The 15,067-nt window shown below is 46.9% G+C and overlaps 1 protein-coding gene and 1 pseudogene across 1 annotated transcript; one reads left to right on the top strand and one right to left on the bottom strand.

Moving 5' to 3' along the window:
* Positions 1-3,555: 3,555 nt before the first annotated feature.
* On the top strand, positions 3,556-6,016 carry LOC124682352 (annotated as a pseudogene).
* A 2,545-nt stretch (positions 6,017-8,561) lies between these two features.
* LOC124682367 (probable ADP-ribosylation factor GTPase-activating protein AGD9) lies at positions 8,562-12,466 on the bottom strand. Its single transcript, XM_047217058.1, has 7 exons — positions 12,314-12,466; positions 12,087-12,205; positions 11,003-11,447; positions 10,557-10,823; positions 9,291-9,413; positions 9,032-9,133; positions 8,562-8,915 (listed from the first exon to the last, which is right to left on the bottom strand). Exons 1-7 carry the CDS (start codon positions 12,380-12,382, stop codon positions 8,811-8,813), a joined length of 1,230 nt encoding a protein of 409 aa, XP_047073014.1. The 5' UTR covers positions 12,383-12,466; the 3' UTR covers positions 8,562-8,810.
* Positions 12,467-15,067: the final 2,601 nt, after the last annotated feature.

Below are 15,067 nucleotides of genomic sequence, written 5' to 3'. Positions count from 1 at the left end.
TCCCCGCCTGGGTCATCGTCCCCGCCTGGGCTGTCGCCCACGCCTGGGTCGCCTCAGGCGACGCCTTTCGCCTCGCCGCCCGCTTCCCCAGCTGGGCCGCCTCCATCGCCCGCTCCGTCGCCTCCATCGCCCGCTCCCTCTCCACCTGCAGCCACGGCTCCTCCATCGACCGTGCCTGCACCTGTGCCCTCTCGACCACATACACGTAGTCGGAGTGGTATCTCTCGCCCCAAGGAGCGTACTGATGGGACTGTTGCCTGGCTCGCTGCGTGTCTGTCTCAAGCTGTTGCTGATCCCACTGCTGAGCCTCGTCATTACTCTGCCGCCATGCAAATTCCTCATTGGCGTCAGGCTATGGAACTTGAGTATCAGGCTCTTCTCAAGAATAAGACATGGTCCTTAGTTCCGCCACGGACAGGTATCAATGTTATTGACTGCAAATGGGTGTTTAAGGTGAAGAAACATGCAGATGGGACTATTGAGCGGTATAAGGCGCGCTTGGTCGCCAAGGGGTTCCGACAGCGATATGGCATTGATTATGAGGATACCTTCACTCCTGTTGTCAAGCCAACCACCATTCGTATTCTGCTCTCTGTGGCTGTCACTCGTGGGTGGTCTCTTCGCCAGCTGGATGTTCAGAATGCCTTTCTTCATGGTGTTCTTGATGAGGAGGTTTATATGCGTCAGCCGCCTGGGTTTGCTGATCCTTCTCGTCCTGATCACTTGTGTCGCTTAGTGACGGCCTTGTATGGTCTCAAGCAAGCTCCTCGTGCTTGGCATGCACGCCTTGGAGCTGCTCTTCGTGCTCATGGTTTTGTTCCCTCCACAGCAGACACGTCACTGTTTCTGCTTCAGCGTCCAGAGGTCACCATGTATCTTCTGGTCTATGTTGATGATATTATCCTGGTTAGCTCCTCTGCTGCTGCTACTGATCGTCTTGTTGCTTCGCTTGGAGCTACTTTTGCTGTGAAAGATCTTGGGAAACTGCACTATTTCCTTGGTCTTGAAGTGACTCATGATGATACTGGACTGTCTCTCACTCAGAAGAAGTATTCACAGGACTTGCTTCGCCGTGCTGGCATGCTTGATAGTAAGCCTGCCATGACGCCTATGTCTACTTCTGATGTGCTTACCACTGCCGATGGTGTTCTTCTGTCCTCTGAGGATGCGACAGAATATCGCAGTGTTGTTGGAGGTCTTCAGTATCTCACCATTACCAGGCCTGATATATCTTATGCGGTTAACCGCGTCTGTCAGTATTTGCTCTCACCCAGAGATCCACATTGGACTGCTGTGAAGCGCATTCTGCGTTATATTCGTCATACGCCGTCCTATGGACTTCGCCTTTGTTCTGCTCCTTCAGCCTTGTTGTCTGCGTTCTCTGATGCAGACTGGGCTGGTAGTCCTGATGATCGGCGATCCACGGGGGGATATGCAGTATTCTTTGGTCCTAATTTGATCGCCTGGAGTGCTCGCAAGCAAGCTACAGTGTCTCGGAGTAGTACTGAAGCTGAGTATAAAGCTGTGGCCAATGCTACTGCTGAACTTATCTGGGTGCAGTCTTTATTGCGAGAGTTGCGCATTCCGCAAGCTCGACCTCCTGTTCTTTGGTGTGACAACATTGGTGCGACATATCTGTCATCCAATCCTGTGTTCCATGCTCGAACCAAGCACATCGAAGTTGACTATCATTTTGTGAGGGAACGTGTTGCACGGAAGCTCCTTCAGATCAGGTTTATCTCCTCCAAAGATCAACTTGCTGACATCTTCACAAAGCCACTATCCTTGCCGTTGTTCCAAGGTTGTAGGCGCAATCTCAACTTGTTAGATGTTAGATAACAGAGTTCAGATTGAGGGAGGGTGTTAGACTGTATATATACGTGGGCTTCTGTGTATTATACCTGTAACATTGTATGTGTTGTACACTATAAATATAAACCCTACGCCAACCCTATTGGGGGTCGAGCGTTCCCAAACTCTGTTTTACATCCCCTATATGGGCCCTGAAACAATTGCGCCGGAGCCCATATAAGGGGACGAGTGGAGATGCTCTTATCCTCTACCACGCTTCCACGCACGAGATCCATTCACCATGGTTGCCGCGTATCTGTGCTTGGCCACAATCGATGGAGGCCTTCCACTGGAGAAGCTTGCCTTCGCTGCGCCCACCATGGGTGACGGTGCTGCCCCCTACTCCGACGTCACTTGCACCCTACCTCCAACGCAGCACTCGCTGACCGCCATGGATCCGTCGTTGCCACCGGATGCTTTCCGATGTATTTTCCTTGCCCGCGCGCGTCCCTGCCCGTCATTCCGACAATTACTGGTAGTCCTCGCTCCCTCGACCTCCCATGGCCACCCGCGGTGTTTCCTCCTCGACGGCCGAGCATCTTGGCCGTTGTGGCCTTGCTCTGGCAAATTGGCGGCGGTGCTAGCCTGCAGGCTGGCGTCGAGCAAGACGGTGTTGGACTCTGGCTGGGCGTCGCCGGTCGGGGGCGTCCCTACTGGTCCTCCAAGAACCATCGGCGCATGCATTTAACGAACGTCTTCTAGCTCCGCAATCATTTACGGAGTTGCAAAGCCTGCCACACGGACAAGCAAAGGCTGTCGGGCAAAGTTGCACGGTGGTGCTACGAAGGGAGGGCAGCGGTGCTACCTTAGGCGCCGGGCGTTGCTACTGGCGGTTCCAGGCGTTGCTACCATGGACGAACGGAGTTGCTGCAAGCTTGGATGACATTGTTGTCCGTTGTAGGCGGAGGTCTCCGGTGATGTCTCCATTATATGGATTTTGCAACACGTGAATAATTCTTTTGCTACAACTTTTGTATAGTTATGATACATTTGCACAATATGTTTGCTTAGGGGGTCTCTGGCGAGGGTTTCCGGTGAGTTCTCTAGCGAGTTCCCCGTCAATGTCTCCGACAGTATGTATTTTTGCTACAGTAGGATAATATTTTTGCTATGAGGGCTCCGGCGAGCTCAGCCTTTTCCTTTTATTTCGTGGACGACCGTTTTTGCTATACTGAAGCTTTAGCAAAAAAAATTGCTACCCGGCAGCAAAAAGAACACGCATGAGCACGGGATTCAGAGGCAGGGAAATCAAATCCCACGGGAACGCCTAGTAGTGTCCTAAATAGAAAGTGGAAGTTAACTAGGAAAGAGAACGCTTGTGCTTGGCGTGACTCCCTTCAGGTGTATCATAATCCATCGTTGCTTGCAGTAAAAGAAACTGAACTGATACTTACTCCTTCTCAAGCTCTGGAATACGGTAGAATTGGACTATCGTCGGAATCAGAGTTCAGCTCGTATACAAAAAAAAATACGTTAATATCTATATATGCCTGAACAACCAATAGAAAATCTATATGCTTTCCGGGCGCTAAAAGTTAACAATTAATCGGCTAGATCGATCGGTTTTGCCGGCGACGATGTCTAAATCGTGGGACCGAATACGATCCAAGGTGGAACTACAGCTCGCCCTTTCCACCCCAACCTATGGCAAGCCTATGGCCCGAGACTAGCGACTTCACCAAGGCTATGGTCTTGATAGCAGCGATGACGGCCGCGACAGTAGCCACGGCGGCGCTGTGGGAGGCGGCGTGGGGGAGTTACCCCCGGCGCCGGCCACACAAGGGCTCGTCGAGCCTGCAATGGTTCGGCCAGGACATGACTGGCACAACTGGCCAGGCCTACCCGCTGGTCGTCCGGGAAACCACCCAGCCCACGATCGGCCGGGACATCACACCCACGCCCGGCCAGCCCAACCCGGTAGTCCGCCGCGAAACCAGTCTGCCCGGCCGGGACACGACAGACACGCCGGTGGTTGGCCGCAGCCTGCGCACGTACGGCCGGGACATGACAGCTACGGTCAGCCAGGCTGATCCGGTGGTCGGCCAGCCCAACCCGGTAGTCCGCCGCGAAACCAGTCTGCCCGGCCGGGACGTCGATGAACTGCGCCGCCCTCGTCGGCGATCCGGGGGTCGGCAAGACGGCCATCGCGGAGGGCCTCGCGCAGCGCATCGCTGCTGGCACGGTCCCTGCGCCGCTCCTCGGGGCACACGTTGTTGAGCTCGACGTCGCGGGTATGGTGTCCGGAACCATATGGCGTGGCATGTTCGAGGAGCGCATGAAGAACGTTATAAAGGAGGCGGAGGATGCCAATGGCAAGGTAATTCTGTTCATCGACGAGATGCACATGCTTCTAGGCGCCGGCCGGTGCGAGGGCGGCAACACGGATGCTGCCAACATGCTAAAGCCGGCGTTGGCCCGTGGCCGTATCAGGTGCGTGGGTGCGACCACGTTAGATGAGTACCGCAAGAAGATCGAGAAGGATCCTGCCCTCGAGCGGCGGTTTCAGAAGGTGCATGTCGACGAGCCGAGCGAGCAGGCCACCATTGCCATCCTCCACGCTCTAAAGAAGGGTCTACAAGAGCACCATCGAGTGGAGATTCAGGATGCTGCAATTGTTGCCGCCGTACAGCTCGCTGGGCGCTATGTTACCGGCCGACAATTTCCAGATAAGGCTATTGATCTCATTGACGAGGCTTGCACAACCACTAAGGGAGGAGAAACATTTGTTAGCCCAGAACATGTTGCACAGGTAGACATTTCCTTTCTAATTTAAGTAAGAGGGTTAATTAGATTTTGATCAATCATTTCAAATATAATGTGTAGTGCTTAATTGGGATGCTTCGTTTCAATATTTTCGTTCTGAAGGTTGTGAGCCGGTGGACTGGAATTCCTATCGCCGCACTTGATCTAGAAGAGACGGAAAAGCTAATCCATCTTGCAGATAGACTGCATGAAAGAGTTGTTGGTCAAAATGAAGCCGTCAACTTAGTTGTGCAAGCAGTGCTACGTTCTAGGGCTGGTCTTGACCCACCTGGTCAACCAATAGGCTCTTTTCTTTTCTTGGGATCAACTGGTGTTGGCAAAACAGAGCTTGCAAAAGCTCTCGCCGAACAGCTATTTGATGATGAGAAGATGTTGCTTCGTTTCGACATGTCTGAATATGTCAGTCCTGGATCTGCGCTGCGTCTCATTGGAGCACCTCCAAGGTTTATTCCATATCATATTTTTTTAATATTGCAATATGGTGTTATAGCAAATGATCCTATGCTCAAGTTTACTTATATGACTTCTTGTTTTATAAACCTTACAGTTATCACGGCTACCAAGATGGTGGACAATTGACCAATAAAGTTAAGAGTCGTCCGTATAGTGTTATACTTTTCGATGAGGTGGAGAAGGCCGATTCCTCCGTACTAAATGTATTACTTCAGCTGCTAGATGACGGTGTGTTGACTGATGGAAAAGGTCAAAAAGTAGATTTCAAAAATACAATCATCATTATGACCTCAAATATAGGTGCCGAACACTTAATATCAGGAAAACTTTGTGAAAGAAAAATGAAAGTTGCAAGAGACCTTCTCATGAAAAAGGTTTGCTCCTGACCCAAAATGCACAGCTCCTAGTAATGATTTCTACAATTTACAATTGTTTTTTGTTTATAGGTACATAAGTATTTCAAGCCTGAACTTCTCAATAGACTAAGCCAGATTGTTATATTTGAACCACTGTCTCACGATCAACTAATGGAGGTCGTGAAAATACAAATGAAAAGCGCGACTGCTAGAGTAGCAAAAAAGGGCATATCTCTGTCCACAAGTGATGCTGCATTGGACGTCATTCTGTCCAAATCATACGACCCGGTAAGTATTTGTTATTTTTCATAATATCGAGCGATCAAACTAAAATTTCTCAGAAAAAAATATATTCACTCTTGTGGTTTTGGAAATACCATGTGGCGGTATTGCAGATGTATGGTGCTAGACCTATAAGGACATGGGTGCAGAACAATGTGATGACAGTTATCTCCGAGATGCTGGTTAAAAAAGAAGCATGTAAATTCTCAACAATTCGCATTGATGCTATGGAGGACAAGGAGTTGAAATATCAAGTGGTGAAGAGGAGGTGCCAGCCGCTAGCGACTCCGACGAAGAAATCGCTGATTTGATTGTCGACACTGCAACGATAAGGTCGTTGTGAGTTGCTGGATTTTTAAATCTTGTATTCCCCTCTGAATTTGGTGTCACTATGATATAGTTTCATACTAGTTCTCTTTGCCTTGATTAGATGGAATTTTCGACTGCCTCAAACTTATTGGTACTACACGGCAGGAGGAGAGTTGTCACTTTATAAGTATACTAGATGGACCTTACGTGAGATCTCAAAAAAAGAAGATGGACCTTACGTGCCTTTGTCGCGCCGTTTATTTTTTCAATTGTCTCTTTTTTTTCTTGTTTTTTGCTGCGACAATTCTTTTGATAGGCTGCAAGTTGCGACCCAACGACCACTAAATCCACCTGCAGCAGACTATCATTACTCACTAATAGCCATGGATTCTGATCTGAACCTTTGTCGTTTTAAAGTGGCTACTCATTGTTTATAATTGGCCAATTGCTTTTGCTCCCAGAAGAAGGATAAAGGGAAGTTCAGTTTCATTATCCCGGAGTGTCAGGAGTGGGCAAAACAGTTTGCTGAAACTTTTTGTCATGAAGGCAGAGCTTCTAATGGTGAAGCTTACAGATTATCCCGTTATGCTACATCCCTAGAGGTTGGTAGATCGGTTTGGCTTGTCACACCACCGAAGAATCTTTGTATGGTTCTTTGATTGAATAAATAAAGAGCAGGGACGTTTCTCAAAAAAAAAAGCCATGGATACCCACCACAAAGCAAAGGGAGCAACAACAGTGGGCCATCCCTAGGAACATATCACTTTATTATTCCATCAGATAACATTACATTTCAACATTTATTTAAATTTTATTCTATCTATGTAAAATATCCAATTTTTTGTTGAATAAAGAAAAATTCACAAGATTTACTTTATATTGTTCTCTTCAATCATCCTGGTTACATTTGTAATTAGAGATACATGGACAATAAGAATCATATTGCTTTAACCTAAATGTTTTGTTCTACAATCTGGATCATCTGAACATGAGGTCATTCGGTATACCAGCAGTGTACTGAATTGAAGTTTAGAGTCATGCATGGTATAGTTCAAGAAAGATTATAAAAAAAACCAAGTACGTCATGTGCAAGAGGCTATAGTTTATAAGAGCCACCCATACTTATAGAAGAAAATTAATAAAAAGACTCAAGCACCCCACATGAACGTCATATTCGAATTTTTCTTATATCTGCATATAGCATGTCTGAAAAACTGAACCCATCTAATTAACTCACAAAAAAAATCGGGTGCACAAAGTAATATTTATCGCACAATAGACTTGGGTGGTCGAATAGCACAAGCAATTGAACAATTCAGAAGATAAACTAACCTGAGTTTATTTTTCCTTATGGCTCACAAGATTCTAAAGCAAACAGAGTGAATCTTACATTGATTTGTTAAGCACACAAGAACCAGAGCTACCATGAAATTTGGATTGATAACAGGATGCCCAAGTGGTTCCGCTAGCAGGACTTTTTCGAGGATCTGAACAATTTCTGCGAAAAGGATTCAGCCAATATGACGAACAAATTGTAATCTCTCCCATGACAACACCAAGCAAGCCAGTCCTTCGCCATTCTTTGATGCCATTAGGAGGATGTGGCGTCACATATAGATTAAGGAATTGCTACATGGATAACATGACATTAAGAAGTAGATTATTCGGCTCTTGGCACCGCAAGGAACAGCAGGAATCGCCTCTCTCATCGGTGTACAGTTCCCCGACCTGGACCGTGGCCTCTCGTCCGTCCTTGTGGACGCGGCTCTCGTAGCAAAGGGAGAAGCACAAGATCAAACCAAATGCGCAAGAAATGTGTATGGACATATGACATGGTCTTGTGCTCTCACTTTGTCATTAAATGGTACCAAGTGTAATTATCGGCCGATGCATGTAATGAAGAGGGGCCAACTCAAATGCAAACCAAGTAGGCTCAACTCAATAACATGGCTTGTACTTACATTGGACACGCAGCTATCTCGAGATGGCGTAAGAGAGTTAAGTAAGGTGCGCAAGAGATTTGTATTTATGTATATCACACAATGTTAGGTGGGCTACCGGCAATGTCCCACTTAATTTTTCATTTTTGGCTGCTGGCGCTCGCGTACGTTTTTCTGTGGGGCGAGCTTTGCGGTGATCCGTACGTAATTCGTTTGCTTGCAGCCTGACATACACGTTTTTCTTCCAAAAGGAAATATAGCATATCGCCTTACAAAAGGTAAAGTAAATAAATAAAAAGAATGGAACACAAACATTTATATACCAAAACTACACCAGTCTTACATAAAGTCCATGTCATCAAGCATGGTTGGTTCCACACAGACACTCTGGATGGTGATGCTCGTGCAAAGCTCAGTGGCCGCTTTCTTATATTGCTGGGCAAAAAACCTTTGGCTTCACAAATTTCCTTTTCATTTTACTACGTAGATATGAACAAAAAATAGTTAACACCAACAAAATTATTGTGTCAATATGACCCACATGTTTGTTACAATGTAACAGTTTGTATGTAACTTGATTGGCATAAGACACTACAAAATATACAGATTTGAGTTCATAGTCACATCAAATAAGAATATCTCTTCGAAGATACATCAAACTGTAATAGATACAAAATCGTGCGTTTTTCACTATGGCCATGAAAAAGAATTAACAATATTTTCATGCGGACAAGGTTTGAACAATGGCGACCATTCAAATCTATTGCCCTCTACAGAGCTATGAAAACAATGCTTTGAGACAGCTGGAAAAGCAGTGATTTTGTCCAGGTAGGAAGGGTGTCTACTCATCACCATCTCAAAGGATTCTATCGAGATCTGTGATGAAATTGGAGGCTAGTGATGTGAGCTTCTTTCCAGTCTCTCCAGCAATGTTCTTGAGGGATGATAAATCTTGAGATGCCTATGAAATAGTTGCAGCAAATTAAATATTTTAGTTTGATTTTCCCTAGAGCGAACCTTTGAATTGTCTACACATGTACATGATGATAAATGGTGGTGGCCATTTAGTAAGGTTACCTGGAAAGATATTCTGTTGATGAGGTCCGCAGCACTTACGTCTAGATCAGAATCATTAGCATCGCGGCCAAAAAGATCAGCACTTGAAATGGATGAAGAACCCTGTAGTAAAGCAAACAGAAAAAATATATGAAAAAAAAAGGCAAATTTCTACAGAATATTTCAAAATCAATTTTATATAACATGTATAGGATGTTCAGATTAAGGAACATGAACACTCAAAGAGGAGAATATATAATGATTCTAATGTATTACTCACCGAGAACTTTTGAAGAGATTGTTGGGCCTCTTTCTGTTCTCTATCGGTATTACCGAAAAATTGCGATGATGAAATTGCTTTTGCATTAGTGAATTTCTTCCTTGCTTCGTCTGACTCCTCTATCTGCAAGATATATTGTACCCAGTATCAAAATGGATACTAATGTTGAGGACATTAAGTTGCAAATATATAAATTCCGAGAAAAAAATGTAGCCTCTATATTTTTGCTTTTGTCCCTTAGGCTTGTGAAGTCTTTTTTTCCCTTCTGTATCCATAAATGACAGGCACAGATTTCGTTGGTTTTGAGAGAAAATTGAGGGAACATCTAAATTACAGAGGATCAGCTTTGCATAGGAATGTAAGATGCTGATTGTTGCATGTTAAATAACCAATGAGAATAACGAATCCACTTGGACAATCTATGTAAAAGCAACACATACATGGTCACACGTGCATGGAAGGACTACAAAGACCATTTGTGAAAAAGGGGCATGCTAGGAAAATGTTGTCAAGGAATCGGAGTGGCATAACTTTATATGAAAAAGATCAGATCCGGGAACAACAACTCAAGAGTAAAAAAGATGGCATATGCAAGCTAAATCATCGAAGAAACAGGCAGATGGCATATGCAAGCTAAATCATCGAAGAAACAGGCAGATGGCATTCAGCTCAAAACAAGGGAGGCTGTAAGCAGAAGCTAAAAGCAAGTGCATGAACAAAATCATGCATGCATGAGAGGAATGCACTGCCCATTTGTTGAAACATTACAAAGACCATTCATGAAAAAGAAGGAACATGCTACCAAATGCTTGTAGAAAGCAGAGAATTGTCTCTGAAGTTAACAGTACATGTCATAGATGTATATGAACAACAGACAGAAGAACAATAATGCAGCAGAGAAAAACGTCCTATGCAAGCTGAAGCATAGAAGAAGGTATATGACATACTACGCAAAACAAGGGAAGCTAGAAGAACAGCTCAATCAGGTTAGAAGGTGGTATGGTGACGCCTATATAGGATTAAACTCAATCAACTTGAACGTTTCTCCTACAAATGTAGGATTATCATCAACAAAGTTTAACTCTCAACAATTATTCAGAGTAAAAGGATGTCCTATGTAAGCTAAAAAGCACCAGAGAAACAGAAAGATGGCATACAACTCAAAACAAGGGAAGCTACGAGAAACAGCTAAATCTTGAGGATAAAATCTGCACAGTTCAACCGTTTCTCTTACTAATGTAGCACTGAGATCAACGCAGATTTTACCTGAGCCTTTGAGGCCGCCGAGTTTGTTTTTCTTTGGAACCCATTATCCATTCCATACTCTTGAAAGAAATTTGAGGTTTTCGGTGCTGCTACATGACCACTCATGTTAGATCCTCCAGTTTTTGAATCAGTTGATTTCTCATTCTCCACATACTCAAAACGTGAATGGGATGGGCCACTTTTTGCAGCAGCTGTAGCAGCAGCAGTCATTGTTGGCAAAGCAGGTTTTGGCTCTTCAGGTTTCTGGTCATACAAGCTTTCATTTGTCTGTAGCACAAAATGGGAAAAAAATGGCAAAGGTTAGCCCATGGTCCCCACATCATATAGCAGAGTGGTACTATGCTATTTTTAGAACCTTTGACCTACAGACATACATATGCCTGAAGGTATTTGAACCATCTAAATTTAGAAGAAAAAGAATAGCCACTTTGATGTAAAACTATTACCTTTGTAGTTAGCTTTTTTACACCAAGTCCTCCAGTCTTGGCACCAAGCTTCTTTGCACCTAGGGGCTTCTTCATAGAACTGACATAAGTGGGATGAGCAGGGGCTTTTGGCTCTTTTGGTGGGTTAGCGACCACAGGCTCATGCTTCCCATTGGTATTCTCTTCTGGTGCATCAGCAAGCTTGAAATCAGGGAAGTCGTCAGATGGGTTTGATGGCTGAGACGACGCAACAGGTGATGATGGCAAGACGTTGACAGCCGAACTCTTCTTCACTTCCTTTTGCAGTATCTCCCTGTACAGTTCAGCAGCTCTCGATGTGTACTTTGAATCGGCCTTGCCGCCCTCTGACCACCCATGCTGCTTGAAGAAAACGTGCGCACGGTTGTTGCCTCCGAAAGCCATCATCTTTAGCTGATCGGGAGTCCATGAGTCCAGGTTCGTTGACCTGCACAGAACGCAAGTTACAGTTGGCGTAAGAGAGATGGAAAACAGGGTGATACCGTTGGCAGGATTGAAAGACAGGCAGTGGCATGAAGTTGCCCTGGAACTTGGTAGCACATCAAATTGGGAGGAAAAAAGAAAGACAGCAAGAGAAACATGGTGGCATTGCAAAGGGTAATGTGTCGGCAGCAGTGCAAAACATGTTGACTCTTTTGACGCGACCCACTACCTTGAGTTGATAAATAGCATAGCACAAACGACAAATTTCTGAACTGCTGCGTTAGGCTTTACAATTCAAATACCGAGATCTCCGTCGGTGTTTTCGGTTATCTCTAGGCTACTAGAGACAGAGTGCTCAATGGCACAGACACCACCGATGCAGCCCAGCTTCGATCCATTGGTGTAGCAGACTAAGCCCACAGAAAAGCATCTCCGAAAACAGGTTTAGCTCGACGAAGTGATCTGGCAGGGAGGAAGGGAGCACGGCCGTTTCTTGATCGTGAGTGGAGCACGCACGCATCGGGATGAGCTGGCCGCGGCGCGCGCGCTGGGCAGGCGGATCCAGCAGCAGTACCAAAGCAGTGGTACGCAAAGGCGGATCTTTATGTGGGCAAGGACGGGGAGGGAGGGCTGGGGTACTGACCTGACGAATGTGATGTGGACGCCGAGGCTGCGGTGGAAGGCGGAGCAGTCGAGGCAGAGGAAGATGCCGTAGGTGACGGAGGCCCAGGTGGGGTTCTTGGCGTTGCAGTCGAAGCACATCTGCAGCATAAGCAAGTGCCGATCAGATCTGTTCTTTGAGGCATGGCAGATCTGGGTGGGGCGGGCGGGTGCGGAGGAAGAGGAAGAGGAAGAGGGGGAGACGGGTACCTTGTTCTCTGGCTTGGCCTTGAGGCGGCGGAAGACGGCGGTCTTGTCGGTGAAGGCGTCGAACGCCATGGCTTCCCGGGCGGCGGAGAGATGGAGTCGGGCAGGAGGAGGAGGAGTTAGCTGGGTGTGTGCTGGAGAGAGAGAGAGAGATCTGGGAGGGGGCACGGTGGTTGGCGGAGTTTGGCGACACCCCCAGGTGGGTGTGGGTGGGAGGAGTATATACCAAGGCGGGCGAGCGAGCTTCTGGCGCGGGCGGGTTGACGGCGAGGGGAAGAAGACGCAGACGCGGCTAGCTTGCTTGCTGGCTGTGAGGTGACGTCGCCGACAGTCAACCAGATCTCTCCCCGTTGCTACCAGCGGCCCGGTCGGTGTAGGCTGTAGCGTCAGGACGGAAGCTTCCTTCGTCGTGCCGTTTCTGCCACGGGCCACGGCGGTTTTACCGCTCCCGCTTTAGGGCCATCTTCCCCGTTTGATCCACGGACTCTATGCGGGCCAGAGCGATCGTTTACATCGAGAGTATCTTCACGGACGTATTTTTTTAACGGAGACAGCGTCAAGACCGTTAATGGCGGTCTAACTTTCCGTCGAGGCCTGCCGCTGACGATTACCGGTTCTCGCGCGACGACGGCCGTTCCCGCGTTTGCCCAATACATTGGCAAGTTTCGTCGGTGTTTCACGCACGCGGAAAAAGACCTGTGCGCCAACGCCGTTTCCCGCCCCGTCGTGGCTATATATGGTGGACATCGGTGGGGATGACGGGCACACCTCAAGCTAAACCCTACCATCCATCCATGGCCGAGCACAACCTTAGCTGGGATCAGGTTGTTCACATGTGCCGTCAAGCCAACCCGGAGGACAAGCAGCTAGTCGCCGATGCTTTTCAGGCCGACCAGCTGGGCCTGGAGGCGGCGGAGGCGGAGGCGGCAGGGCGCGCGCAACTCCGTGACCGCCTCATTGCGGCCAGGGAGGAAATCACCGGTGCCAGGGCCGAGCTCGCCGAGGCTAGAGCGGCGCTCGAGGATGCGCGGGCGGCGATAGCGGCCCCTCCGGTGGCCCCACCCACGGATGTCGTCATCCACGACATCGCCAATGACGGTGATGACGTACCCTGCCGCTTCGAGTGCGCCGACGACCAGCGGATTATGGTCGCGTCCTTCGAGACCCTAGCTAGGGATGGTCAGCACCGTCAGGCTTGGGTAGCGGAGGAGGAAGCCCACAGTTATGCGGTCGCCATGGCTCGGAGGTACATGTGCTCCGACCTGGATTCGCTCCAACGGAGGGGCCCTTCCCCCGCGCGGGTAGAGCAGGAGAACCGGGAGCTGGAGGGCACCATCGCCGCCAGGGACGAAGCGGTGGCGGAGGCGGCTAGGGATAGGTCCCACTTCCACGCCCAGCTGGCGGAAGCAAAGGAGGCGGAGGCGGAGGCAGCGGTGGCGGAGGCGGCTAGGGATAGGTCCCACTTCCACGCCCAGCTGGCGGAAGCAAAGGAGGCGGAGGCGGAGGCAGCGACGGCGGAGGCGGCCAACTCTATGGCCAGGTGAGTCCTGTGGGACTCTTCTCTGGCCGAGGGCAACTCTACGTACAAAGCATCCCCAAGCTTAACTCCTGCTCGTCCTCGAGTAGGTAAGTGATAACAAAATAATTTTGGAGGTGGCATGAAACCAACATAATTTTGATCAAGCATGTAAAGCATTGTGAGTTGGGATCAAAGTACTCTAAACATAGACATGGTAGATATAATTCAATACTCAACATGAAGAGTAACTCAAACAAAGGATCATAAATAATAGTGCATTGAAAGCAACTATTTGTTTATGAGCATAGAGTAAATATACCAAAGTGGTACTCAACATGTCCTTTATGGAGTAGCAAAACATAAATGCTAGGACACCTTTAAAGTTCAGATGGTGACTAGATACAAGTAATTTAAGAACAAGCAATTGCACAATCATGAATCAATCAATAATAATTTTGGAATTATGCACATTGCACTAAGAATGACAACTATGCTCTCTTAATCGGTGCATAAAGTAGAATATGAAGACTCAACATAATAATAAAAAAAGATACTCTTTGCAGAGTAAGCAAGATAAATGGTTTTGTAAACCTTCCAAAAAGTATGGTACTTATTAGCTTTAAGCTCTCATTGCTCCTATCATAAGCATCTTGAATGGTTAAATTTAATGTGAATCAAAAATGAGCTATATGCTTGCAAATCACAAGTTTAAAATCTCATGCCTCTTGAATGCGAGTACCTAAACCTCATGCTACTCAACTTAGGTCTCAAATAAGTTTTTGTCATTGTAAGTATACATGTATCATTGAGAACCGCCAACGGGTATGGAGGTACTCTTGTAAGAGCAATCCCATGCCAAAATGACAAGACAAACAGACAATAAGCATCTCAGCAATTTTTTTCATTTACTATGAGTATAGCTTTTTATTTGCAAATGTTTCATAGAATGCTCATTATGGTTTAGCTATAATTTTTCACCATGAATGATCCATGGCTTAGATTAGCGGCTCAGGTGTTTCCCTAACTCATATACAAACTCCATTGACTTACAAGTTTTCATTTATTTCGCACCCCTAGGCATCCATAAACAAGAGAAAATGACATCGACTAAATATAAGTGCAATGTCGAAAGTGTTTTCCATGAAAGCATGGTTATACTAACTCCCAACTTGTAATTTGCAACCATACAAACTTCATAAGATAGGCACAATGATCAAGTTTATTAAGTATAAGAAAGT

This window comes from Lolium rigidum, unplaced genomic scaffold (assembly GCF_022539505.1).
Source record: "Lolium rigidum isolate FL_2022 unplaced genomic scaffold, APGP_CSIRO_Lrig_0.1 contig_9424_1, whole genome shotgun sequence".
In the NCBI taxonomy this organism is placed as follows: domain Eukaryota; kingdom Viridiplantae; phylum Streptophyta; class Magnoliopsida; order Poales; family Poaceae; genus Lolium; species Lolium rigidum.
Note: the sequence above shows the minus strand (reverse complement) of the source record. Positions and strands in the feature narration are given on the sequence as shown.